This window comes from Petromyzon marinus, chromosome 15, assembly GCF_048934315.1.
Source record: "Petromyzon marinus isolate PM22_M1 ecotype Great Lakes invasive population chromosome 15, UKy_Petmar_22M1.pri1.0, whole genome shotgun sequence".
In the NCBI taxonomy this organism is placed as follows: domain Eukaryota; kingdom Metazoa; phylum Chordata; class Hyperoartia; order Petromyzontiformes; family Petromyzontidae; genus Petromyzon; species Petromyzon marinus.
In genome coordinates, this window is record NC_133681.1 from 5,207,030 (window position 1) to 5,234,669 (window position 27,640).

The window sequence follows — 27,640 nt, forward strand, 5'->3', positions numbered from 1 at the left end:
AGCGAGCACCTATTAAGGTGGCTCTTCAATGGGTAGGTGATTGGTGTGGCTAACACACCACGCGCGACCGTCTTTGTATTCGCTGTTCACACGCCACAGCAAACCGCCAAGACGTGTAACCAATTATATCAATCAGCGTTTAATTTGCTACACGGAAAAAGTAAAACTTTAGGCAGTTACCCTGCAGTTAGTTTGCAAGGGAGATCCGCGGTGAACCAGCACGGCACAGGTACATCGTGTCTCGACAAGCTGAATCGCTGCATTAATTATGGGGGGGGGGGGGGATTGTTTTCGCTTAACGCGTTCGCTCAACGGCACACTACTCAGGAACGCATCTGCCGCGTTAAACGAGGACGCCCTCTAACCCCGTATGCAAATTATATGTAAATGAGGTGCAAGAAACACGTGGGATTTCACGTTATGCAAATGTATTGGGTCACGTGCGCATCTTGGCCCGCGCGATCGAGGGCAACGGGCGACGGCTGTAAGCGATAGCGAACTTAGTAACACAATACCGTCGTTATTATTATTCAATTTAAGTAAATTGACATTTTATTTTGTTTAATGTTCTTTAACCAAGCAACGGATAATTTATAGTTAATTATTTGCCGCTGATTACTGACGTTTCCCCCCCCCCCCCCGCTTTATTCAACCAGGTTGAACAGGCGGCCCCCCTCACGTGAAGGCGCGAATCTTGACTTTTAAATTAAAAACGTCGTAACGGTTTAGTGTGGTAACTGCTGCCGTCATTAATGTTAAAGTTGCCTTATTTAAAATGTAGTTTAGCTATTTTCCCCCTCAAATGTGTCATTTGATTTGAGCTCCGATCACGGTTGGAACACGATAGCTAAATTCTGCCGGGTATCGTGAATAACGTGCGATGATGATTACAGAGTATATACAATCGTTTAATTGAGCTGTGATTGAAACGGCCACGAGCGTGGCTGCATCAGGGAAACAATTACACAACTTTACAACCACTGACAAGCACTCTTTTTGTCAAATACACTGCTGGATGAGGCGCGTCGCCCATGCGGTGTCGTTCGTCGTAGGGGTTGTTTGACCATACTTCACCAAGCTGGTCAGTACAGGTTGATGAACCTCGTGTCAAAGTAGAAGCGTAACTATAGCGACTAATCAATAGATATATGTTTTAACTAACGATGACATGCATCCTAACGCCTGTGCCAAAAAAACCGAACCCATTGAATACCTACAGTGTAATCGCTGCCACGGGGAAGCGTTTTGCATTATTATTGCTCGTTATTTTAATGATGGAGTTGTCTCTGCTAATTGATGTTGCCAATGACATAAAGTAAGCGTTTAATTAATTGGTGTTGAGTTAACTCGTTCCTGGCTCGGCAGTTAAGGTAATTGCCTCGAGACGTCACCATGGCAACGACGTTACCTTTTTGTAAAATTAGCATTTGTATTGCCTCAGCTACGTGTTTTTAATTTACAAATTATGTACCGCATAATGTGAGTGGTGAGTGTTAGCGCCTAAGTATATGTTGCGTGTTTGACTTGTGTTAGGTGAGTGGTGAGTCTGGTGAGTGGTGAATGTTGAGCGATGATTGTCAGGTGAACAACAGTTGAGTGTCAACTTCACCATGTCCATAAGACGGCTTGTCCTCACGTCATGTAACGTATGCCGCTGTACTTATATTAACCTCTAGGTTCGGCAATTGAAATCGGACAATCGTGGAGAGAGAGTGAGAGTGCACGAGGAAATTACAATGTCAGAGCCAACTGAGATGCAGGTAAATTAATAAAGCATTCCTCATGCCTGCCCACTCGAGTAAATGGCCCAAAGCAATCCAGAGATAAAGATGTGGTTATGATTCACTTTGCTGGCAAATGTTTCATTTTATAATCCATCACCAATACACACCTCGGCTTACGAATAAGGATGTGAATCTACTCAACGTATTCAAATTAAACACAATTATTACGATCGTAGTAATGTAGAGTCTTTTGGACAGCTACTTATGGATGAAGGCCATCTCATGCTCTGGCGGTCATGGTGCTTTGGTTAACCATGTTTTACCACACTGGCATTCAAATGCTTGAGTACGAAATGCATCTATGCCAAAATTTTATTGATCAATTACATCGAAAGGTAATTTTTAATTTGACTTATACTGTTAAAAAAGTAAAGGTGTAGTCCTACAATGGCTTGCTCATGGCACTGCTGGCCGTAGACTCTCCACTCAAGGGATCTCTAGAGAGCCTGTCTATAGGGCATTTTGCCTACTCTTCCACCCTGGCTAGACATCTTGGAAGAGGTAACGTATACTGTACTTCTTTAACTGACAAACTGATGGAACTTTCCATGCTCTTGGCCACAGTTTTTTTTTTTCGGGGGTCCATGCCAACCTAGCTTCAGGAACTCCCCTTTACCACTCACCGTTTAAGCGTAAGCCAAAGGCACGACGAATTCCCCTACGCACACTCTGCCAGGACTCTGAATACCTGGCAGCCACAGCAGGGCACTGCCCAAAGGCTTAGAGGACTGAGCTGGTAGGTAACTCAGCCAGGACAGCGTGTACACGCTGCCTAACGTGTGTCCAGGGGTCAGAGTTAGCCCCGTTGTAGTGAATGACGTTTGAGTAATTAGATAGAAATGTGACCTTTCTTTCAAAGCGGATGAAATTATCAAGTGATTCGAGGGTCAGAATGCTGAGCTGGCACCACTTTGGTCCCTGGTTTGAATCTGGATTTTGGCAACCCATAATTAAACTGGGGACTCGGGTGCGGCGAGTTGATTGGCACTAGCTTAGCCACTACCGCACAAAAAATTACGATGAAATAAAACAAATATGGCTAACTTCTAGGTCAAGCTAAATTCCAGGATTTACTGCCATGTGATAAACCTATCACTGAAGCAAGGCGTGTGGGGTTGTGCCGCACTCGTGACAATAAACATGTCCCTTGAAGAGATCTCGGAAGCAAATTTTGATTTAAAGCTTTTGTGACTGCAGTAATTCATATTCTTAGCTCTTTCGGTAAAGTCACGTTGAAGGGAAACAATAATATATATATAAAACATGTTATATATTTTATTATTTTATTGTTTCCCTTCAACGTGACTTTACCACAAGAGCTAAGAATATCTCAGAAGTAGTTCTGTGAAATCCGCTTTCATGGGCTGTTATGCACGCGCACTCATGATAATATATATGATTAGTTGTTCCTTTATAAATATACCTCGTCAGAGTTCTGAATTTTGGAACTCTGATAAAGTGTTTAGATTTTTTTTAAAGATGTTTAAAAAGTAAGAATCCATTAGAAGCATTAAACCGAATGGACACTGTCTCATGGCAGGATGCTGAGAGCACAATTGGAATAGAATTATGTAAACAAGACGAAAATATATATTTTCAAATGGTGACATAGCTGTTTCACGGCAATCGCTGGTTCTAGTCCGTTTTGCTGGGGGGGCATGGATACACACGCACACAGAGGGCTCTGCTTATTTGTCAGGAGGGAAATGTTGCAAGAGAATCTGATCAGATCCGGAAGAAGCTGTTGAGCGGAGAGACTCGGAGGACCAGCGCTGCTTCCTCTAGCTCGTCCATTGCCTGTAAGTGTAATCAAAGTAATACAACTGATGTACATTTGTGAAGTGGTGCATTTCATCCGTAGGTCCCAATGCGCCATTGTGTATGAAAAGCCAAGAAATAAACATAACCTCCAGGGCGAATGACCAGAACTATGCGATTGATAAAGGGCAGTTTAAAGTGGTGAGTTTTCAAGACAGATTTAAATTTAGCGAACAATTATGATTGTCTTATTAGCAAAGGCAAAGCGTTGTTCCAAAGCGTGGGAGCTGAACTGGCAAAAGCCCGATCACCCCAGGAAATGAGCCTTTACCTCGGAGTACTTAGAGGAAGGCGATCTGAAGATCTCGAGGACCTCGTTGTGTGGATCTGTCTTCATTTACAGGACGACTGCTGTGTGTGTTCACCACCTGGCATGTAACAATTTTCCCTTCTCAAGAATTTGATTAATCGCCACAGTTCAGGAATCAATTCATTTTGGTTTTGTTTTACCTGCTGGATTGTATTATTTCTTCTCATGTATACAGTCATGTATACAGTTGCCTTCTCAAAAAATCGAGCTCACCTTTTTGTATGGATATTTGTTGTACTGCTCAGCCTTGTACTAATTTCGGTTCTCAAATTATAAGCAGTATTGGCAAACAAACATCTTCATTAAATCAGTAGCAGTATGATAAGCCCAACAATGTTGACGGCATGTGCAACGTTGCTGAACATTTTATTTATTTATTTTAAAATGCTTTAAAACAGCTTTCTACAATGCTTTCGATGAACCGTATGATGGACTGAGCTACTTGGAGACAACAGAGAACGACGCTGATGTGAATGCAACTTTCCTGCGACTCTTTGACTGTCAGTCCAGACGAAGACAGAGGATTTCCGAGGTTGGTATTGGCGACATTGGAGGGAGCTTGCAAGTGTTGCATTTTCATAAAACTACCCACATTTTTGGGAGGCTCAACCGGGACACATAGTGAGCTGGCAACTCCTTCCTCCATCAGCCTGCTAACCACTCTCAGACGGTGAGAGACTGAGCTCTTTCTGATGTTGGCCCAACCTACCGTGCTTCTCATAGGCCAAACCCACTCCTCTGCCAACCACGACCGCTGCTCAGATAGCACTGCCCTTTGCACGTATCAATCATACGTGAAGACAAAACGTTTAAACCAAGGATAAAATCCCGATTTTCACAAAAGCTTCTGGGTATCCTTTCTGAAATCAGGACTGTATTGTCAACCAGGATGTTGAGCAGCTTTACCCTGTCGGCATCGCTACATTAATTTTGTCATCAAGCTACATGCCAAGGGCAAAATACATACGGAAGTGCTATTGATCGACGTCTGAAAATGGCCAAAAAATCTATTTCCATTAATATAACACTGGCAGTAACATTTATTGATCAACACAGCGTGGAACAGCGGGAGGTGATGGAGCCATGAGATCAGCAGTTGATGTGAGATGGATGATATTAAAACGGCGTCAAACCCTTGCGACGGTTCCAATTTATAAAAATTGCATTGCAGCTGTGCAGAATGTATTGTTTACAAACTAATGATACATAGTTTACACGTAACTGTCGACACTGTGCCCCAACTCTTTCCCTTCCATGGATTCTCGGCCTACTTAATCCCATCGCAAAAGTGGTGAAATCTCAGACTGGAGTGGATTATTTGTAACGTGACAATTTACTCCCACCCAGCGATTCCGTGAATTGTCACGATTCAGAATCGCAATTTGATTCAATAATAAAATCTTTGTTGTCTTGTCTTTACTATCTCATATTATTTTATTGTTGTTCAGTCTCTCTTGTGCAGTTTTATTTGCTGCATTGGCCTAAATATTACCATAGCGTACCATTTGCATGCAATTCTCAGAAATTGTAAAAAAAAAATTCCATGCATTGATTTGATGCAGTTGCCGTGAGTTTAATAAATGTAGGTTAATTCCTTAATCGATGCACCATTACGTACCTAATGCTTATGATGACCTGGCCAAAGCTGAAACATATCTCTTGCCCTAATTAGGTGTAACAAATATTGAAAAACTAGTTTTAATATGGCAACACTGACAAATATTTGTATTGTGTGGAGCTACAACGCTGCTGGTACTGACACAGTGTGTTCAATAATTTCTACACAGGGCAACTTTGGCTTGCTGAACGCTCTGCTGGAACAAGAAGCCAACATTAACTGTGCGGACGAGTATGGCCAAAGCCCATTGCACAAGGTAACCAATTGCAGCTCAACGGATGTTTGTGTCTCGTTTACATTTTAAACCAGCGGTTCTCATCCTCGTTGGCATGGCAACCACCCAACTCAAGACCACTGGTCCAAGCATTTCCTCCACTCCCTCCAGCCCCAAAAACACAACTAATGGGATTAAGGTTACTTTACACGGGGAGATCACATATCCATGCCTCTAGTCAACGCACCGTTAGGCATTTGTATCATGTGTGTGCATATGCTTTTAGTTGCAAGGCATTTGTATTATGCTGTGTTTATGTGTGTTTTCTCGCCGCAACGTGTCACTAACCTTCCCCGCATACATTCAAGATTTCTCCTGCACGGCCTCCATGCCCCTGCCTGCGCATCCCCCCCCCACCCCCCCACTGCTCAAACCCATAGGTTCACAGCCACTGTTTTAAACATCTGCCGGATAAAATTACATGATGATGTTGCTTAATACGAGCGTGTTCCTGTAACTAAAAAGGTTGCACGCAGGCAGCAGCTGGACGTGGCAAAGTTTCTGATTGAAAAGGGTGCAGACGTAAACCTCGGAGACAATTTTGGTCGGACGGCTCTACACATTGCTGCCATTGTGGACTGCCCACGCTTGGTCGAGCTTCTCATTGACAGTGGAGGTGAGTCCAATGGCCACGCTGCACGATGGCAAAAATGGAATAACCTACGGTCCCTGACTTCATTTCACACGGCCCCACAACTTCATTTCGTACGGTCAGTGGATCAATTTTACATGGCCTGTGGCCACATGAGACCTACCCATTCTAAATGGCCCACATGATATCCATCACTGAAAGCATCTTAGCTACACTGATCAGTTTCTTGAGGGGAATATTTACAACCTGGCAACACTATCAATCTGGTAACACCATCAAAGTCCCATTCAGCACCTTTGAAGGAAAAAAAGGTTCCCATTCCCTGCACTCGGGCAAGTTTAGAGCAATTTATCACGAAGCAATTGTCACCGCAATGTATTTACAATGAGCGCTTACAGAATAAAAAGTTTTTAATCACAGGGTATATCACCTGATATTGGCATGTGGCTCGTAAATAGTTGTTGACAAAGTAAATGGCAATACAGCTGAAATGTGTTTCTAAGCATGGGGAGGTGCATGCTTGGAATTGCACTGAGAGACATGAAGAGAAGCACGTGGATTGGAGAACATTCAAGTTAGAAACATCATATTGACTGTTGATAAAAGCAGGCTCGAGATGGACATGTCCTGAGAAGGGATAATGTGTGGTAGTCGGGAATCATGACCGAGTGACAGCCAAAGAAGGGAATACATCTGAGAGGATATCCACCACAGAGACTGGATGATTAAATCATCGCAGGACTGTAGGGTTGGTGACGACTTCAGGGGGGTCTTCATTCAACAGTGGATAGATTATGGCTGCTGCTGATGTTGCTGATAATGATGAGGATGATGATGGTGATGCGTGTATATTGAACTTCTTTCGCACTGTGCGTAGCCAAATGCGCTAATTAGAGGTGCGAGGGAAGGACAACACAACACAAAAAGCAGTTCTTAAGTAATTCGTTTTCAATCTACATTTAAAAGTGCATAGCTCCAGTGGCTTCCTAATATCGGGAGGTAGAGCGTTCCAGACGGCCGCAGAAGCACACCCGAAAGCGCGCGATGCAGATGACCTGGCCACTTTGCTTACAATACCCGTGTCCCACCGTGTGCGTTACTGGGCGGTCACACTCTTCACTCACGGGCGTTAGTGGACACAGAGGTGCGGACGAAGGGAGAGCAGCAGACGGCAGTGCACTACGCGGCGCGGTACGGCTGCACCAACACGCTGGCCACGCTGCAGCACCGAGGAGCAGACCTGGCCGCTCGTGACTTCAAGAGGCGCACCCCGCTCTTCTTGGCTGCCGCGCAAGGTCAGCCAGCGGCTCCGAGGCGTTCTCGCCAGTCTTGACGGCCATGTGACCAACATTTATCCTTGAAGGGTGCCCCCCCCCCTCGTGTGATGATGAAGAATAGGGTCACTTGAAGGGATCTCAGAAGCGGTTCCTGTAACGTCTCCTTCCGTGGGTCGTTCTTCAAATGACACCCGAATCTCTGTAACACGGGTTGGGGTTAGGGTTTCTAAATGAATTTTCGGAACTATCCGATTGAACATGTGACACTTCTGTGACAGTTTCATTTGGTCAAAAATTATATATATATATTTTTAGTAACAAGTTACATTGGTGAATTGATGCATTATTATATGCCTCATGTTCTTCCTCCACCCTTGCCAAATGCTGCGTGTGTCTGGCTGTCTGCATGCGTTTCTGTGTGTTTGCGTGCATGTCTTGCCTGTGCGTCTGCCTGCATGGGGAGTGGTTAGTGCGCTGCTCTACAAACCCGGAGACCCGAGTTCAATTCCCACTCACAGGCCTCCCCTAGTTCGACTCATCCTCAAACGAGTACCATATCTTGCGTGGTGTGTAAACATTGCCAATAGGGAGACAAAGGCGGCCGGGCATGGTGCTGGACACCCACCCACTCTTGTGACGTGCCGGCCTTCATAGTTGCTCGCTAACAGCACTTTTCTTTACAGTCTGTTAAAGCGTTGCAGTGGTCTTTGTCTTTGTCTGTTCATGTGCATGGCTGCACGTCTGCATGTGTCATCCACAGCTCGCAGAGATACGGCACGCCTGCTATTGCAACTGGGTGCAGACACAATGGCTCAGGACAACACAGGACAGATGTGTTTGTCCTTGCTGCTAGAGAAACTCCCTTCAGTGGTAAATAATATAACAATGTCCTTTATTTACGCAGGAAAGCCTGAGTCTCAAGACTCTTTCACAAGGATCTTGTTGCATTGGGATATTTTACCATTTTCATTAACGAGTGTTTGGCTTCGTGTGGGAGGAAACCTGAGTTCGTGAAAGCTCTGCATGGATAGCTTCTCACCACCTCGCAGTACAATCTTATAATACCTAATATCTCCAGGGAAGTCTTCCTTCCAAGTACTGACCACCAGTCTGCAATCTGCTTAGATTCTGATATCTGATGAAATAGGATGCATTCCGATACATGGATTTGGGTTGTACAAGTCATAAGGAGAAATGGGTATAAGGTGTGAAGCCAGCAGAGATGAATTGCTTGGTTGACTTCGACCAGGGGTCACCATCACTTGCGAGGACACAGCTCCCTTGAATTTGTTCACCGTCATCGGCTGCGGCGGTCTCTCGGGTACAGGGATGACAGTTGTCGGCAGATGGCGGAATCATCGGTGCGTCCGTAGATAGCGGGACAGACTGATTTGAGATCCGCATACTCGACTGCAGACACAGCAGGTGGCTCTGGGTGGAAGGGGCAGGCCCTATTGATGTTTTACCCTGCCCTTTACTTTCGTCTCTGCCATTTACCCGCTTCATCGGCAGGACGAATTTGTTCACTCGTATAGACCAAGCGGTGTTGTGTATTTGTCACTGTTGAGGTTATGTAACCACCCCTGTTGCAGTGCTGTGTGTTTAGTCATATTTTCGGAAATTATATACCACACGGCTGTCCTGCTGTTTGCCAAAAGATCCATTGACTTTTCTTTTTTGCCGACTTCTAATTCAAAACCCTTATCCATTCACACTCTAATATTGATTCCTACGGACTGACCCCTCAGCCTTTTGAAATATCCCCTAAATCTACCTCCCTTTCTCCTAGGAGTCCACAGATCCCTGGTGGAGAACCCTTGTCTTAGACAATACTCTCAGCGCTTGCTGTGCGATTTTCTCAAATGAAGAATTGATCTGGTCATCTCAAGTGGACTTTTAAATTGAATCCACACTAAAATCAATGCGTTAAGAAAACTGCAAATCAGTTAGAATAACAGGTGGGGAAGAGCAGAGGCAAAACAGACAGAGAAAAATAGAGACAATAATGATTAAATAACTATTGAATGTCAGGCCAAGGTTCACTTTATACCTGTCAAAGGCAGAAATGTGTTCTTGGTTATGTGTTGTGACAAGCATTGTTTTTCTGGATATAACGAGTTCTACCCTCTCGCTCTAAACCTCCCATGATCCCATTAATCGCTATGTCGCTGTGTGATGAGAGGTCACTCCAGGTTCTGCATCTAACGTCTAAAATGGCACATTCACTGCCATGCATATTATGACACCCACGTGTAATTTGATGTGGGTGTCAAAGCCAGGTCAGTCTGCCAATACAATACGATATTCCTTGAACCTGAATGAATAATCACACACCCCTGTTATATATTTTTAATTTACCTGTTATTTTTATACTAACTCGGCATTTACAATTTCAGTTTATTCCAATTTTGACACGAAGGCTTTCACGACTGATGATTGATAATAGATTTTGTAACCGTTATTACTAATATAATGAGCCAAGAATGTCTGTGTAACGCGCGTGACGGCACTCCACATGCCGCACCCCTCCCCTCATTAATAATCATTAGTGGGTGACGTCACTCCACATGGGCCACCCCCCCTCATTAATAATCATGAGCAGATAACGTCACTCCACATGGGTTGGGGGGGGGAGGCACCTCCTCCATCCTCATCGTCAACTTATAACCCTCACTACAAAGACAGAACTCTCGCGTCACACGATCTCCGTAACGCTATTGAGACATACAAGTAAAAAGGACGTCATGATGAACAAGGGATTATAACCTTTAAATGAAATAAGTCTGTCACCAAAACCTTACAAATTGCACACCAATGGATGCAATGAATATATCACGTCGCGGTCTGCTTTTCGCTTGAATGTTTCAGATTTACTGCAATACACCCGTCCTTGGACGGGTTATAGGCTAGTTACTAATATAATGAGCCAAGAATGTCTGTGTGTAACGTGCGTGACGTCACACCACGTCGACCAGCCTCCATTAATAATCATGAACAGGTGGGGGCATCCACATGGACCCCCCCCCCCGTTATTAATGACCATGAACGGGTGACGTCACTCCGCATGAAGAAGATGGAGCAGAAACGAAAATTTGTTACGCAAATTAGCTTTCATTTTGATCTTTATGGAAAGTAAAGCTAATACAGAAATCAACGCAGCAACGAATATAACGAGTCAAAAAAGGCTGTGTCCCGTGCGTGACGTCACTCCACATGCCCCCCCCCCCCCCCCCATTATTAATGTGTGCCTGGATTTTTATTTTATTTGGGTATTTATCTCAATGAACTCGTATTTTCCTATGGCCAGTTGTACGTGGCTCTGTCTAGATATAAATCTCCTCAGCGGATCAAAGTGTTCATCAAGAATAGCCAACTGCAGGGAAACCTTTTGAACAGTGATAAGAGATTTCCACAAAATATCGTAAACCGAGAAATTTTCCAAGGTCCTTAATTGCATTTAATAAGTTAAGAAAGATGTCTTTATGTGCTGCATTTCCTAATCAAATTAACAATCGCACAATAAAACGTTAATTTACATCTTTAATATTACAGTTTCCGCCCTAGGACGGGGTAACAAACTAGTGATCGATAAAATAATTTTAGCTCGGATAACACGAGAAAACTGCCAATGTGTGTCCTACACCCTTGCTCCGACCGACACAGCCAAATAAATGAAGTCATGCACAAATGTGCCAGTTTTGTATTCAGCACACTGGTATATTGAACTTAATTTTTACACGTGTGATTATCTCTCCAACATACTGGTAGTGCTGAAGCAGTAATACATTTCAGTCCGAGTTGAGGTTGACAATTACAATATAATTAGGAAAAAATGCACAAGCTAAAAGATATATGAAATGCATAGCCCTGCAGTGTAAGTTAGTGCATGTTCTTGGGCCACGTTTGCGGAACAGGAGTTGGCTGTGGTGGAGGCTGTCACGCGATCATTGTTTGCCCCATGCTGGTAAAAGCTCGCAACTGCACATGTGCAAATACAATACAGTATAGAGAAAACCCTCCATGTGTGGGCCAACACTCTAGATTTGCACAGATAGATTTAATAATAATTTTATGCACTGACAACCCATTGTTAAATGCCAGGCCAAACCTACAATATCTTTGCATTCCGAAGCATTCTTCCATCCAAATACTAACCAGACTTAATTCTGCTTAACTACCGAGATCTGATGAGATCGAATGTATTCAGGGTGAGTTGCCATCTCAAGTTGCTATGCAAATAGAGGAAACGTGCATCCAGAGAGTGAGTTTACAGAGGAGCATTTTTTTGTAATATTCTTTAGTGTAGGGCTTTAATGCTACAGCCCATAAAGAGAGTTGAGATGGCATGATTGTCGATGTGTGAATGAATCGACTTCAAAGGGAGATAATCAGAAGACAAGAGGAACGTCTTGAAGCTGAACTTGAACAGAGCAAGGGTTAGAGTAAAGGAACCTCCAGCAGAGAAGACGTGAGCTTCCATTGAGTGATGGTTGATTTGGTTATTGCCAGAAGGCCATGGTAGGTTTGAGAAGAGAGCACATGAATGGGATATCGGAGTTGAGAGAGGAGAGGTAGGTAGGGGTGCTAACGTTGAAAAGAAAAAAAGTAACCGCCACTTTTTTCGACGTAGAATTGTAACGTATAAAGACTTATTGTTAGTAGGTCAGCTGATTGGAGAGTATATTGAGTTTATTGATAACATTGATGTAGTTTATATTTTAGTTTTTTATCAGTTTACTATATGGTATTCATTATATAGTGTAGTGTATACCCAGTTACTTTATGTTAATAGCTCAACTTATTGAATATATTGAGTACATTTATTATATTGATGTAGTTTATACTTAGTTCTTTTACATCGGCGTATTGTATTGTTGGGTAGTTGCAGTTCTTTAGCGTCAATATACTAAATGCCTCTGTTGATATGTAAACTCTGACTTTAACATAGCTACTTCTGTGACCAGTTACATGCTAATCCCTCACACTAACATCATGCTAATCTCCCAGTTACATGCTAATTTCCGACTTTAACACCCTGCTAATCCAACACATTAACACAGCTACTTCAATGCTAAATTCTTCTGTTGATATGTAAAATCCTTTGTCAAGGCGCTCTGCTCCTCCCGCCCAGCTTAAAAGACGCTGCCAAGCTTAGCAGTGTTCATTGGAGCGATGTCTTCCCGACAGTTCTGTTCCTTCACCTGAAGAAGGCTACTTGTGTTGTGGCCGAAACGTCGTGAGAATTTTATTTTATGTTTTATTTTTATTATTTTATTTCCATTCTACGTGACTTTACCGAAAGAACCAAGAAGATAAATACTGTATACTCCATCATAAATCATTTTATGGATGAAAGCCTCCCCACACTGTAAGTCATGGGGGTAGTTTGACCATATTTCACCACACCGGTCAGTGTAGGTTTGTGAAGGAGAGGATGCCAGGACCAGTAAATGTATCATTCATCACTGATGTTCGCCGTAAATCAAACTTAGGTCGCCGTGTTCGTAGCACAAGTACACTAACCACTATGCTACCACTTCACCCCAAATAATCAAAATATATAGTCCAAATACAACATATTTTCAGGGTGCAATTAATGTGGAGAACACGTTGCCAAATAATGTTTATTTTTTATATCTGGCTAGGTGGTACAGTAGTTAGCTCATCACAATGAGAAGGATGAGTTTAACAATCTTAACAGAATACGTAAGATGAGTACTGTAGAATTTTTTTTAGGAAATCAGCAGCGGTTGTTATGTGGATAAAATGTGCCATAGGAATGCAGAATTCACACAACTGTCAAGTTTGTAAATAGAAACTGAATTCCACTGCACAATAATTTTAATGGAAAAATTACGAATTTTTAACAGCAAATGTATGCTTATTGTAAGTAGTCAGCATGATGTCAAAAGCTACTTTACTACAAATAAGTGCAAACCCCCTTCTTTATCCTTTCCAAAGAGTATGCCAGTAATCTTAGGGCAGATTTTAGTGTTGCTGGCAAATATTTTATCTTTTTTTTTTTTTAAATGTGCCAATGTCTCCATAGAGTGATATTTCTACTTAAGTTATCCATTTCAGACATTGTCTTGATGTCAAACTGGGCCCCACATTATCATTGTATGGTGAGTGTGTAAAGGTTCTAATAAACCGATTCTAACATACATGCAGAAGGTTGATGTGATATGCAATGTATGCTGGGAAGACTGAGCTTTTGATCACAATAGAACCTCTTGCTGTATAGAAACCACATTTTTTGTGCATTATTGTTGGTATTTTTTTTATCTGGCCTGGTGGTGCAGCAATAGTGATCAGCAGGTTGCCGTTTCAAATCCTGGTTCTGGGTTGACTCATCCCATCAAGCCTCGGGGATGGATAAAATAGCTACCATTATCTGAAGATATCAACAGTGATTGTCCTACGTTTAGACTTGCCCATGCCATCGAATATGCGGAATTTTTACCACTGGCTCAGGGCTGTAAATAAGAGATGAGGACTGCCTGAATGCTTATTGAAGCAAGAAATCACTTCAACTTTTTCTTTTGGTGGTAAAGGTTGTGTACGCTTCTCCACCAGGCACTGGTGGCATTGGATCAATTGCACGTTGTGGACCATTCCATTCACAAGCAGTACTATTATTTGAAGGCGTTGGAGAGCCAAACTGAATGTAACGGTAAGTCCGTTAGCAGACGTTGCTTGTTAAAAAAATACTAATGCAGTCATAATTTCGTTCTTGCTTTCACAAGCATTGTTTTCTGCTTGTGAAATATACGGGAAATCATCCAGTTGCATATGTTACACGAGCAGGATATCGCATGTCAATGTCAGCTCAAATGTTTTACATTTAAAACGTTAATATAACCCATTCTGACCAATTTGTGGAGGAAAAGAAGAAACGTGTTGGCCCAGATATCCTGCACCACAAGATGTCCCTCCTGACCGCAGATATAATTTACCATAAATGTAAATTGATATAATTTTTGTTCCAATTTCAGGGAATCCTGGCAGTTTGAATTCTCTGGTGAGCACTAAACGAGATTGGCATATCACAAAACAGTACATTGTTCACTCACGCATAACGAGATTATATTCTTTTTTGAGATGGAATCGAGAAAAGACCATTCAACCATATTCTTATTTATTCCATTACACCGGCGCGATTACACTTAAATGTGTTTTCCTTTCCTAAATGTGCTGTTTACCAGCTGGAACTCATTGTGATACATAAATTATTTGATGTTGCGAGTCATCCCGCTGTCAGAAAACTCGTCGACATTAAATGGAAGGCATATGGTCTGTGAGTATCCACACAGCAAATACACAAACATACAATCGCTCTGACACCAAAGGAACATGATCCCACCTCTATTTTCTAAGACCAGTGGCTCAGAACAGCAGTTGTGGGTGATCGGGTTTCAGGCCACTTTTGTGACTCGCGTCCATTTCAGTATTTTGCGAGTTTACTGGGAGATTCTAATTTGACAGCCAAGTACATTTTAGGATTAAATTGTGTTGTGGTTTCCTTAATATAGTGCCTGCGGTGTAATCTGCATGACAGCCTCACACTGGGTTCTTACAAAGTAGGTAAACAGATGGCAGGTGACTGATTTGAATGGTCGGGGTGTAACGATGCATCACTCCATCTAGCTCGGGAGGTAGAAGTTAAACTGATTCTCAGCAAAAGATTGAAATCCCTAAAGAAAAGTGATACAAATGGATATAACAACTTTAATGAAATTAATAACTTTTAAATGAGTAGAGCACTGAAAGTGACATCCAATGTAAATAAGCTACGGAAAATTATTGAACAATTTAATAAAAGATAAATGTGCAAACCTGCAATTGCTTACACCACTGTCGATGGAAAAGCCACACTAGAGGGAATGTTAGAGAGGTCCTCTAGAGGGTATTTGGATGCTGGCCATATGAGGCAGGAGTACTCACACTTTACCCTACCACATGCAAAATTCTAGTCGATTAACTGCCGTGTATCCATTGATAATGTTAGATTGAGGGGTGGGGGTGGGCGGGATTTAAAAAAAAAACGTGCCCATTGTTTTGCTCTGGGCGATCGAACCAGCGACCTCTATTGCAAATCCAATGTGCTGACCTTTACACCACGCCAGCGTCACTGACGAGCTTAACAATAAGATCGTAATGATTGTGGCTTCCGCCTCCTCTCTGTGTACTCACAGGGCCGGCGCTTGTGTTCGACTGTTTCTGGAGTTATTCTTCATCATCACGTGGTCGATCCTCATGATGGGCGTTGACTGGGAGAACCGCCATGTGTACACCTTCCCACAGGCAATGATGCATTGAATTGGTCGAATTGACAATTGCCGTTCGTATGTATGTATGTATGTTGAACTTCTTTTGCACCGTACGTAGCCAACCGTGCTAATCTGGAGGTGCGGGGCAAGGACAACAAAATCGACCAAAATATGCTGGTGACGTCAGCACGGCGCTTGTGCCATGCTAAGTGCACTTTGAAGCCACGTGAAGTGAACCTTATGGGGTCCCGAATAAACAGAAGTCAAAATTGTAATTAATTATTTTTTTGCCGACTCCGTCCCACCGCGCACATAAACACCGCGACCCACCTGGCGCGGATCGTTCTGTTGTCGTGTCGTCCAAGCGCAGCAGCGAGGACGAATGCGCAGAAGAAACAAAACTTTTAAACTTTGATTAGCGCGTTGTGTAGAGCTCGTCGAGAGGAATAGATTGCCGTATCGTTCGCCTTCAACAGACATGAAATGACGTCGCAACACAGCTTATGCGAGAGCCGGGGGGCTTATGGGACCCCGGGGACCCGCCATAAGGTTCAAGTGTCGAAGGCCTGCTGGCAGGTGACGGAACATACCCAGGTGCCGGAACATACCCAGGTGCCGGAACATACCCAGGTGCCATGGCTTGAGATGACTGGCTTATGAGGTAAAGTTCAGACTGATTGTCTGAATCGCCGAATCTGATCTGATCTCGGAAACTAAGTAAGCTTGAGCCTGGATAGTTTTGATGGGTGACCATCATGCACAATAGGTTGTTATAGGCTCTGTGGCAGCAGAAGGCAGTTCAGCAAAATCTTATTGTACTGTACTTTGATGATCACTACGCTACGAACCGATTGACCCAAGTTAATTCCCGCTCAAGGTCAACACCAGTGACGATTATGTGAACCAATCCTGAACCTCAACTAGGTCGACTCGGCCTCAAATGAGTACCTGGTGCGGTGTGTAAACATCGCCACTGGGGAGACAAAGCGGCCAGGTTTGGTACTGGCCGCCTACCTCCTCGAGCGCTGTGCCGGCCTTATATATGCCCCAACAGTTCTGTTAAGGCTGTATGGGGGATCTTTGTCTGTATTTGTGCACGTGTGTGTGTTTTGGGTGAGCACACACGTGTACGAGTGTGTTCGCCTACGCACGTAGCTGCGTGTGTGCAGAGTGCATGGGTGGAGCAATAGTGTAATGGTTTTCCCACTGCGTTACGAACCTGGCAACCCAGGTTCTATTCCCACTCACGGTCAATACCAGTGACGATTATCTGAACGAATCCTGGGTTCACTCAGGCCTCAAAATGAGTGCCTGGTGTGGTGTGTAAACATCACCACTCGGGAGACATAGGCGGCCGGGCATGGTGTTGGCCACCCACCCCCTCGTTTCCGTGCCTTCGCCACTTGCCCAAACAGCCCGTTAAGGCCCTATGGGTAATTTTTGTCTTTGCACGCGTATGTGTGTGTGTGTAGAGTGCGTGGCGTGCGGTGCTGGCTACTGTGTGCGTGGGCCAGCTGGCGATAAACGTGGTGGCCGAACTCGGGGAGTTCCGCTCTGCGTCCCGTGCCCTCCGATGCTGGCGCGAGTGGTGGCGCAGTGAGCTGAGCCAGGACCTCCGCTTCTGCCACCCATGCTGGCCACAGGCACGTACAAACAAGAGTGAGCTGCAGCAACAGCAATAGCCACCGTTCACCAATGAGTGGTGGAGATGTCGCCAGGGTGCTGGGTTCCAGGTTAAACTAATTATTTGGTGATGCTGCTTTGACAGCGGTGCACAAGTACAAATAACAAAAAGCTCACATTTTTCAAAAACACTGGTCTTAAAAGGAAAAATATATTAGCGGATGTTTCAGGCTGTGAGCCTTCACAGCAAATGAGGTGTTAATTCCCAAAACATCCACGATTTAACATTTTATCTGGTTTTCCTTTTCAGAATATGTTGAGTTTTTTGTTCTAGGTTAGGTTCATTCTGAGGCCATGTAAAGTGTCAAAACATTAGCTGGCAGGTAACATCATGTATACACGCGCATATGGTCACTTACACAATTCTACACACAAAAAAACTAAATATCCCGCATAGCCTGCACAGCTGTTGTGGCAAGTGCTGCTAGTGAGCACCTATGAAGGCTGACAAGGCACATAAGTGGGTGGGTGGCCAGCACCATGCTCGGCGACTTTTGTCTCCCTAGTTGCGCAATATTTACACACGTACCAGGTTTTCAGTTTATTTATTTTGGTATAGCCCTGTGAGCCATTCGGCTCTTGAATCGGGTGCAACCACAACAAACAAAAAAACAAAAACACAAACAAGAAAATAATTTTAATGTGACTGTGCAAACAGAAAATCCATGAAAAAAAAACAGCAAAATATTCCAGAAAAAAGCACCGTACACCACCAACGCTGTGTGCAAAAAATCGCAGTGGGATGCAAGACAAACAACAACAACCACAAGAAAACTTAGATTAAGGCCATCAGTCTAACTCCGTACTACAACAAAACAAACATTTCCAAACCAAAAAACGTTTTCGAAATCAGCAAAAAAATAAAGCCATAATTGCAACGTAACAGTGATCACAGGGACTGTGACCGAATTTTTACAATAAACTACATAAATAACTTACAATGTAAGGGGCCGTCCATAAATGATGTCACGCGATTTTGGACTATTTTTCACCCCTCCCCCCTTCGTCACACGGCGTCACAAGTCAGACCACCCCCCCTCAAGGTACTTATTTGAGGCTGAGTCGACTGTTAGCAGGAAACGAACTTGGGTCGCTAGGTTCGTAACGCAATGCGCTAACCGCAACACAACCGCTCCCCACGTGCATAGACATACATAAACATACACACGTGGTTGCATGATTAAACAATACAAATAATTACTTATTTATTTTTATCATAATATCCTCGTTTAGCCTCCAAGACCTTATTGAGGTAGCTTAGCCAGATGGACTGGTTGCTCAGTTCTCTGGGTGTGGTTGCCTTTGGGAGGAAACCGGATCACGCAGAGAAATGTGAAACGTTTAATGTTTAAACACTGGCTATGTGAGGTCCACTTGCAGTGTGTGCATTTTGAAGTTAAGCGGGGCATAATGGTCATCAGATTTCACTGCCAAAGGTAATTAAATTATTATGTTCAGCTTATTAAAATAAATGTGACACCCAAAAAAAAAAACACCTGACGGTCAGATTATGTTATTCTTTTTGGTTATAAGTGTCAGCAATAGATATTGTTTTCCATTATATTACAGGAGAACATTTACTTGGAACAAGAGTTGAAGAAAATAAATAAAGTGAAGGCTAAGTATTTTGGAGGTTTTTGGTACGTATAGAGCACTACAATCACGCAGATTATTAATGTTTATCATTCTGCTCATAACTGGTGAACCAAAAACAATCCATGAATGAGCAAGACACGCAAGATTCTCATTAAATATTTTCGCTTCGTAAAATGTAGCCTCTTTTGATAAGATACGCTCAACTATTACTCAAAATATATAGCAAATATAAACACGTGTAAATTGTGATACAGGAAATACTGTTGTATGTATCGTACGGCAAATGATTGGAACGAGCTTCCTCAATGACATAACGAAAGATTTTTCAACCAAAATAAATGTACTTTTAAAAAGAATGTCATTTTTTTATCTTGATTTGAAGCTTTCGTGACTGCAAGAATCCATACTCTTTGGTTATTTTGGTAAAGTCACGTAGGTATAAATAAAATAAAACAAATCACGGCGTTTCGATCGCAACACAAGCAATCTTCATCAGATGGAACAACCACAGCAAGAAAAAATGCTGAGGTAGGCGAGAGAGCTGCCGTGGCGAGAGGTTATATAGGTAAGAAAGGGGGGAGAGAGAGGGGGGGGGGGGTGGAGCAGGGGAAGGAGAGCTGCGTGAGCACGAGGGAGAGAAGAAGTGAGGCTGGGGGGGGGGAAGTAGGCGGGGCTACAAGTGGGAAGCTGAGTGTGGGACACGGGGGGAAAGTAACTTGGAAAAATAGACTAGTACCCGGCGGGTAAGATGGAAACAACCACAACCAGTTAAGGCTTTACCTGGTTAATAACATTCTTCCTAATAACATCTCTCTCGCCTACTTCAGCATTTTTTCTTGCTGTGGTTGTTCCACCTGATGTAGATTGCTTGTGTTGCGATTAAAACGTGATTTTTTTAATTATATTTCTACCTACGTAACTTTATTTTTTTCTTTTTTTCTTTTTTACATGTGATACATCTGTATATCATGTACGTTGTTTGCCAATGGACAATTGTCCATTGTAGACGTGACCAAGAAACTACACTAACTAAACTATAGTACTACTTTAAATGTTTGTTTTCATAATGATAAATTCTTATTGATGTATTGGAATATGTTTGTCAGTCATTCTGCTTTTTCACTTGAGCACCAAAAGCAGCAGAAGCACCAGCGACTGTATATACACAGACGTGTGCCTTTCTGTGATTGCTTGATAGGGCATCTCTGGACAGATAGCTGAATTCCAATATTTTTTTATAATCAATTAAAGATGTTTATCATACTACCATTATTTGTTTTGAAATGTTTGTTTTAATCTTCGTCATTAAAACTCAAGCAATTGGATGGATAAATCGCTGAATATGTATTGGTCGCTCTACAAAAAGCCATACAAAAGGAGATCAAACTACTCTTCTTTTGTCTATCGCATCGGGATGATACCAAAGGCGGTCACGAACGTCTAGCATACCATCTCAAAGAACGAGAAAGGCTAGAGGTAGAGTGATCAGTCTACCTCTGGCTTCTCTATGTGCTGTGAAGAAGGGCCATTGCCGGAAATGTCACCTATTATCTCTTTTTTATTAAGGCCACAGTGTTATTGACGAACGCAATTAGTTTTTTTGCTGCTTGTGTACCACTGCCAACGCAGTATCACCGAACCATTTTCTCAACTCAAGGGGAGGCAGCGCTGCGACCGGTTGAGTGTCGCCCCCTCGCTTACCGCAGGAGCTTCCTCCACTGGCTGGTGTTAGTGCTGCTGCTGTCCCTGGTGGGACTCCACGTGGCCCTCATACTGAAACCGAGCTGGAACGTCGCCCAGAGATATGACCACTTGGTTGCCATCACCATAATTCCACTGTGGCTCCACAACATGAAGCACCTACGCCCTTTCAAGTAAATCGCGAGCGGGGAACCTTTATTTTTTTCCCTTACCGAGGGCCGAATCGGACGTTTAAATATTCATGGCCGGCCACGCGTGTGCGTGTTGACCAAGTATTAAGCAACTCTTGCAGCAACAAGTAACTGAATATTCGAAATTTAGAAAGGGAGTTTCCAGTTTGAAAATATTTCCCTCTGGTGGCCGATTAGTGCAGCGAAGATTATTGCAGTGATGTGTAAATGTAGTTTGTGGGTCATATTCAGCAAAGAGGTAGTCCTCATGTGGCCTGGGTCATAAATGTCCCACTAGAGTTGCCACCTGTCCTATTTTTGATGTAGCTGTCCTGGCAAATATGTACTGTCTCCCTGGGACATTAAGATGCCCACCTCTTGTCAGTTGCGTAACAACAATAATAACACGCCACTCAAAACTGCATCAACGTGGCGATCGAACATCGATCATTGATCTCCTGGTCTCAAGAGCAACAACGCAACACACTCAAAACAAGGCGTCCACATGTAGTCCTCCCCTCTTCCGGAACTGTGAAATTTTCTCCTTCCCAAGATATGTCCTGGTTTTTTTTAAACCTCGGAGGTTGAAACTCTATTCGTCACCTCTAAAGATAATCCAGTGATGTCTGCAAGTGCAGAGACATGGCGAGTGTTACCCATCAATCGGCACAGCAACAACCTTCTTAACTGGCAGCTGTTTGTATTGTGGCTGCTGCTGCCTTATGATTCTGTCATCAAATCTGTTTGACGAGCTTTTGTTCACACATTTGTTCCGGTCACATGTGTGGTTCTGTGCAGGATCGTGGGCCCGTTGATTATCATCCTGGGAAAAATGGCTGTTTACATCCTCAAGGCATTCTTCCTGTTTGGACAGTTTTTCCTCGCGTTTTTCTTCTCGTTTTGGCTGATATTTGGCAGTAAGTCGTCGTCGGCTTCTACTACAAAACGTGACACTTTACGTGTCCATCCAGTACACAGCCTTGCGCAACAAAAAAAGATTACAAACACGTGCAAACAATTACACCCCTATTACACAAAAAATATGCAGTTACATTTCCTACTTCACAGTGACTCGATTGGCAAAATAACTTACATTTCTAAATTCTAAAACTCTATGCCAAACCCCCACTCCAGATTTCAGATGATCCAGATTTTCTGGTTAAACTTCTCACTTCAGATACGCTTCTGCGGCCGTGTGAAACACTCTTGCTTCTGATATTAGGAAGCCACTGGAGCTATGCACTTTTAAATCATCTACATTGACAAACTCATTCTTTTAGAATAGATTTTTGTGTTTAGTTGTCCTTCCTCCGCACCTCCGATTCGTGCGGTTGGCTACGTACAGTGCAAAAGAAGCTCAACATACATAAAAGCATGTCGCCCTATCTCGCATATCCCTCGCATCAACAGTAAGATTACCCTCACCTACCTTCAAGATGCATCATGGAGTCGCACCTGCCTACTTCTCCCCTTTCATCTCCGGCTACTCACCCACAGCCAAGGCTTTCTGTCAGTCCCCGTTTAGCCTCGTCTCAGAGGAGAGGTCACCCCTTATCCTCTGCTGCCCCCTTAGTATGGAACTTTGTCCATCTTCAGTCCAGGCTCAAAAATATTGCTCTTCTCTGCCAATAAAGGACTGCTTATTTTCCTTTACAATGTATACACACACAATAAAAAACAAACAAATTGCATTATATCACAATAGAACGCCATTGCGATTAGTCGGCATAACCGCTTTATTTGATTAATTTCGCCAGATAAAGACGTGGCGTCGTTCAAGACTGTTCCGGCGACCCTCTTCACCATGTTCCGCATCAGCGTCGTGGACATGGACGAGTACGAGGCCATGCACAAGCGCGACTTCACGATGCTCTACATCCTGGTCGCCTCCTTCCTGAGCATCACCAACATCTTCGTCCACAACGCCATTCTAATCGCCATGCTCAATCAGGCCTACAAGCGGTGAGTCAGGCCTGGCGACCGACTGTGGAGGGGGCGACCGTCGAGTGAGCAGGTGGCACAGTTGGTCTGGCGGGGCCCGGTCACCGACGGGCTACGAAGAGGATGGGCAAATATGAATAAGGGGCCCCATTTCAATCCTTACACTAGGGCCCGCGTCAATCACGCCACACCACTTGATGGCAGCGTGATACTTATCCATTATTCTCAGTCTTTGTAAGGCACGTTTAATGATGACATCTGCGACGACAGATGTATCATATGTGAGGTGCCCGCCAGGAATTACACAGAGAGACAGAGAAAAAACGTAGATGAGTAAACATACGCAGATTAGACACGTCACATTGACTCGCTCCTGCATATTCAGGTTGTACCCTGTGTTGACTTTCCAAAGAACCTCCGAGCCAGTAGAACGAAACGTTAGAAATTAATCCGACAAAATGTGGTACAACCAAAAATCACATCAGAACTGCACAGGGCAACCGCGAAAAACGATGCGGTCAAATAACATTGACTGTTAACAACAGTAATTGGGATTAGGTCTGACAGCCGACTGACAAGACTGGTGACGGAATGGTAGGCGAGGGAGGGAACATGCCCAAGAAGGTGTCCAGTACTTGTGTCTCCCCACAGCGTGTCACTGAACCCCGTGGGCAATGAGTACATGCAGCGAGTCATCCTGCTGCTCTCCCTGGAGAAGAACCCACTCTTCAGAAGCAGGCGCGAAGGGACACGCGACTACATCCAGCGCTGCGCACGTTTTGAGTGCTCCTACGGGGCGGGCGACGAGGGGCCCGGCAGTGACGGCTGTGGTGGTGGCAGAGACGCGGCGCAGTTGGAGTATGGCAGAGTCTCGCTCAAAATCGAGGTGCGGTCATGGTGTGGTTATTTGTGTTTTACGTTCGTTTTTTCCCTCCCATAATTTTTATCAATTTGTGCTGCGAATTAGTATTGCGTAATCACACGACGGATCCATTTGGAACTGTTGCTGAGCAACGCGTAACCCTATGGTTAGAGAACTCCCAGCGGAAGGAGAGCTCATAGAACTGCTTCTGACATCCCTTCAAGTAACAAGGGAATAATTTATCTTCATAATTTATTGGCAATTTGATTAATTTCAGTTACCAGGAAGAGTTGATGGATGCTTGCATGCATGCTTGTTCTGTAAAGAGGTTATTTACGTTGTATGTTTACCCAGGCTACGCTGGAGGGGATGGTATCGTCCCTGATGAATAGAAGTCTGACTAAGAGTGAGAATGAAGGGATCAGCACACCTCTTTCCTCTGCCGACGTCACCCATGACACACAAGGGTATCTACAGCACAGTTCACAGAGAAATTGGAAAATTGTTGTCAATCGAAGCTCGGATCTTACTTAAAAGCACCGAGTACTTAAGATCAGCATATGGTGAGGTGTATCATTTTAAGGAACAATTTAAAAACCATATGTAACCACAAAACTATAATCTAATAGTAACACATGAAACAAAAATTGTAATCATATTGGATAATCTTTTCGAGAGTTATAACTGCAGATGGAAAGACAAAACTTATACATTTAACACTTTCAACCTTCTTTGGAAATCGCTAAGAACTCCACAAACTCTCATGGGCATGCTTCCCCAAACATGAACAATAATACTACCACATTTATAAAACTTGATAAACTCCCAAATTGTATTGTATGCATGTTGCCATGAACGCATTGATGCTTCAACTATAACCATAGTAACATCACACTACGGAGGTGTGTTGTTACCTTCCTTGCCTGGTATGCAGAAGTTGGGGATTCGATCCCGACCCTGATGCCTGTATATTTGGAGTTTGCATGTCTCTCTCCCCATAGTCGTGTGGATTTTTTTCTCCGGGTTCTCTGGTTTTTCCCTCCACATTTAGAAACATGGATTGAGATTAGATTTCGCTGATATAAATGTCCACGTATAAAGCCACTTTGTTTAGCTATCGTTTGTGGCCAGCTCGCTTCTGAAAAATAAGTTAGTCCCTCAGTGGGCTCTACCTGGTAAGATAAAACATAATTTACTTTCATTTGTATATTTGTAAGTAATTTGTTTGCCTTTCCTATACTTTGCACTCGTATAGTGTTTTTGTACTGTGTGCCGTTGTAATGCTCTGACCCATCCCGCCTGGACATGTGAAAACGAGCTTTATAGCTCATTGGATTCCTCCACCAGGGCGCCCCCCGTGTGGCGGGACGCGCTGCCGGGAATCGAGTCGGTGCCGTCGACGCTGTGCCGCCTGCGGGAGGAGGCTCGGGCACTGTGCTTGGAGCGGCGTGCGGCGGCTCGGGGCACCCTGGAGGAGGCGCGGGAGCTGCGGGGCCGCCTGCAGGCGCTCGTGGACAAGAGGCCGAGCCGAGGACGGCGCCGTCGCCAGCTGGGAAGGGAAACGGCAGCGCAATTGTGAATGTAACGTGAGTGGAGGGGGAAGGTCTTCAGGAGCGGAGTACGCTAATCGGACAAGAGCTCAAGCAATTATTCTAACCATGGTAGCCAACCGCAGGTTATCCATGCACATAACCCTGACCACACTAGCCTACGGGACCCAAGCCTTACCCCTAACCTTACCCACTTGAGCCAGGAATTAACCTTACCCATAAGACTATCCCGACAACTAATTACCAACTCGTCATACATATAACCCTAACCACATAAGCCAAAAAGAGCCTATCCCTAAACATACTGTTCAATCAAACCCTATCCCTACCTCAAACCTTAACGATTAGCCAACCAGACTATAGCCCAACCACTTACCCTAACCAGTCACCAATCCTATCCCAAACTCTGGTACCTTCCACGTAGCCATAATCATTTCTGTCATCCTAAGCGATTTAACAATTTAGAAATTAGAATCGGCTACACTTCGTAACGTTGGATAGACACATAATTGTGAGAAATTAACAGCAGCACGCCAGTGGAGAAACTCACCTACGCCAAAGGAACTTGACACATTTCTATAATTGGTTAAGGGCTGCGAATGGTGGGACGCGTCACCCCAGTGCTCACAAGTTAAGATTCTTTGACAATGATGCAAGTATTGCCTTGTGGGCAGCTTGGCTTAGCGTGGTTATATTCCTCAGCTTCGTAATTAAGCCCCAACAAAATATGAAGGGTGTGCAAATTGAACACTTACTGCTTGGAGACTAAATCTAAAATGTACCCAATCCAAAGTTTGTGTGCAGTTCACAACCCACATCACAATAAGCAAAATGACAGTTGATTCTGAGTTTGGGTCACTGTTAGTAGAAATACACCAGAGTTCTTATAGGTCATGTTAATATGCCACCTTAATGGGCTCTCACGGGCTAAAGGATTTATCATTGCTATTCTTCTAGTGCAAAACATATACTGGTACACCGGATTTGTAAGGCAAGGTCAGAACACGGCAACATTTTTGGCTGTGGAATCCTTCCAGGCTCTGCATGTTTTTAGCTCTGGCTAAAGTTGATTAGTCGGGTCGTATCTGTAAATTTGACCCAGTCACACATTACATTGTCGTCCGCTTGTGTTTGGCCGACCGAGAAAAAACACCCACTTGTGAATTAACACTTAGTGAAGCTTTGCGCTGGTAATTAAAATGTACAAAGCACAAACATGTGGCTGGCAGAATTCGCAGTAATTACAACTTTTATTCGTGCAAAGTCCTACAGCACAAGCTAGCAAGGGAACAAGTCTATTTTAATTGTTGTTTTATGGCTTACAGTTAATGTTAATGAGTTCAACATTTTGTTGAATTCCATGTGCAAATCTTTGCACAATAAACCATATAAAACGAATCTAATTAGTGCATTGTTATATTTGAAACTTAATGGGTTGAAGTGTATAAAATACAAATAGACAAAAATCCCCCATATAGCCTCAACAGAGCAAGTACTGTTAGCAAGCACTTATGAAGGCCAGCACGCCACACAAAGGGGTAAGTGGCCAGCACCACGCCCGGTCGCCTTTATCTCCCTAGTGGTCCCTGATATACGTCGTTTCGCACTCACATCGCCGGCTTTTTGAGGAACACAACGTAAAATGTCCCCGCATCTACATCGTTTTCGATTCGGTTCAGCTGAGCCAAGTCGACAACATTGTGCGTGGCTGCGTAGCGGTTAACGTGGCTGCGCTACGAGCCCAGCGAGCCGACTTCGATTTCCGCTCACGGCCAACACGAGTGACGATTTTCATTTTCGATTCGGCTCAGCTGAACTTGGCTCTGGGGGAGGCGGGGCAAATTGTACAACTCGTGCATGCGCCACCATCTTCAGTCCCATCGTGCTCGCTGTAATCGGTGCAGACTTTATCGCACAATATCGTCGCAACGCTTCAACACAGATAATTCACCCAAGGTAAGATCATACAAATTTTAGGTTCAATCTGTTTCAAATGCTGTTTAAGATTGAGCTTTTTACACTAAAATGTTTAAAATGTCACATTTCTATTAAAAAAACTTTTCAAAATGTACAGGGCTGCTTCGAAATGCTCAATGTTTTCAATTAAATGTTTAATGGTTTTTGAACTTATGTGAACATTATGCGTTGTAAAGTATAGTACATGTACAGTACGTATTTTGGTTGCTATTTATTC

The 27,640-nt window shown here is 43.7% G+C and overlaps 1 protein-coding gene across 3 annotated transcripts; it reads left to right on the forward strand.

The window, feature by feature from the left end:
• The first annotated feature begins 329 nt into the window (after positions 1-329).
• LOC116942515 (uncharacterized) lies at positions 330-27,517 on the forward strand. 3 transcript variants are annotated; one of them, XM_076067256.1, is made up of 20 exons: positions 337-484; positions 1,677-1,760; positions 3,484-3,583; positions 4,311-4,444; positions 5,700-5,786; positions 6,270-6,420; positions 7,530-7,691; positions 8,434-8,543; positions 14,250-14,346; positions 14,669-14,694; positions 14,879-14,970; positions 15,869-15,977; positions 17,416-17,586; positions 19,196-19,266; positions 20,929-21,096; positions 21,892-22,010; positions 22,851-23,055; positions 23,686-23,920; positions 24,251-24,363; positions 25,244-27,517. In XM_076067256.1, exons 2-20 carry the CDS (start codon positions 1,737-1,739, stop codon positions 25,473-25,475), a joined length of 2,406 nt encoding a protein of 801 aa, XP_075923371.1. In that variant the 5' UTR covers positions 337-484; positions 1,677-1,736; the 3' UTR covers positions 25,476-27,517. The 3 variants fall into 3 exon arrangements, with proteins under 3 accessions (XP_032810404.2, XP_075923371.1, XP_075923372.1); XM_032954513.2 differs by lacking the exon at positions 24,251-24,363 and having other exon boundaries at positions 330-484; XM_076067257.1 differs by lacking the exon at positions 20,929-21,096 and having other exon boundaries at positions 338-484.
• Positions 27,518-27,640: the final 123 nt, after the last annotated feature.

Excerpts from the sequence above, each read along its gene's own strand:
- LOC116942515 (XM_076067256.1), top strand. The coding sequence starts at position 1,737 with ATGTCAGAGCCAACTGAGATGCAG. Across the intron at positions 4,445-5,699 it reads GAAGACAGAGGATTTCCGAG|GGCAACTTTGGCTTGCTGAA; the intron begins GTTGGTATTGGC and ends ATTTCTACACAG. Across the intron at positions 14,347-14,668 it reads GAGCCAAACTGAATGTAACG|GGAATCCTGGCAGTTTGAAT; the intron begins GTAAGTCCGTTA and ends TTCCAATTTCAG.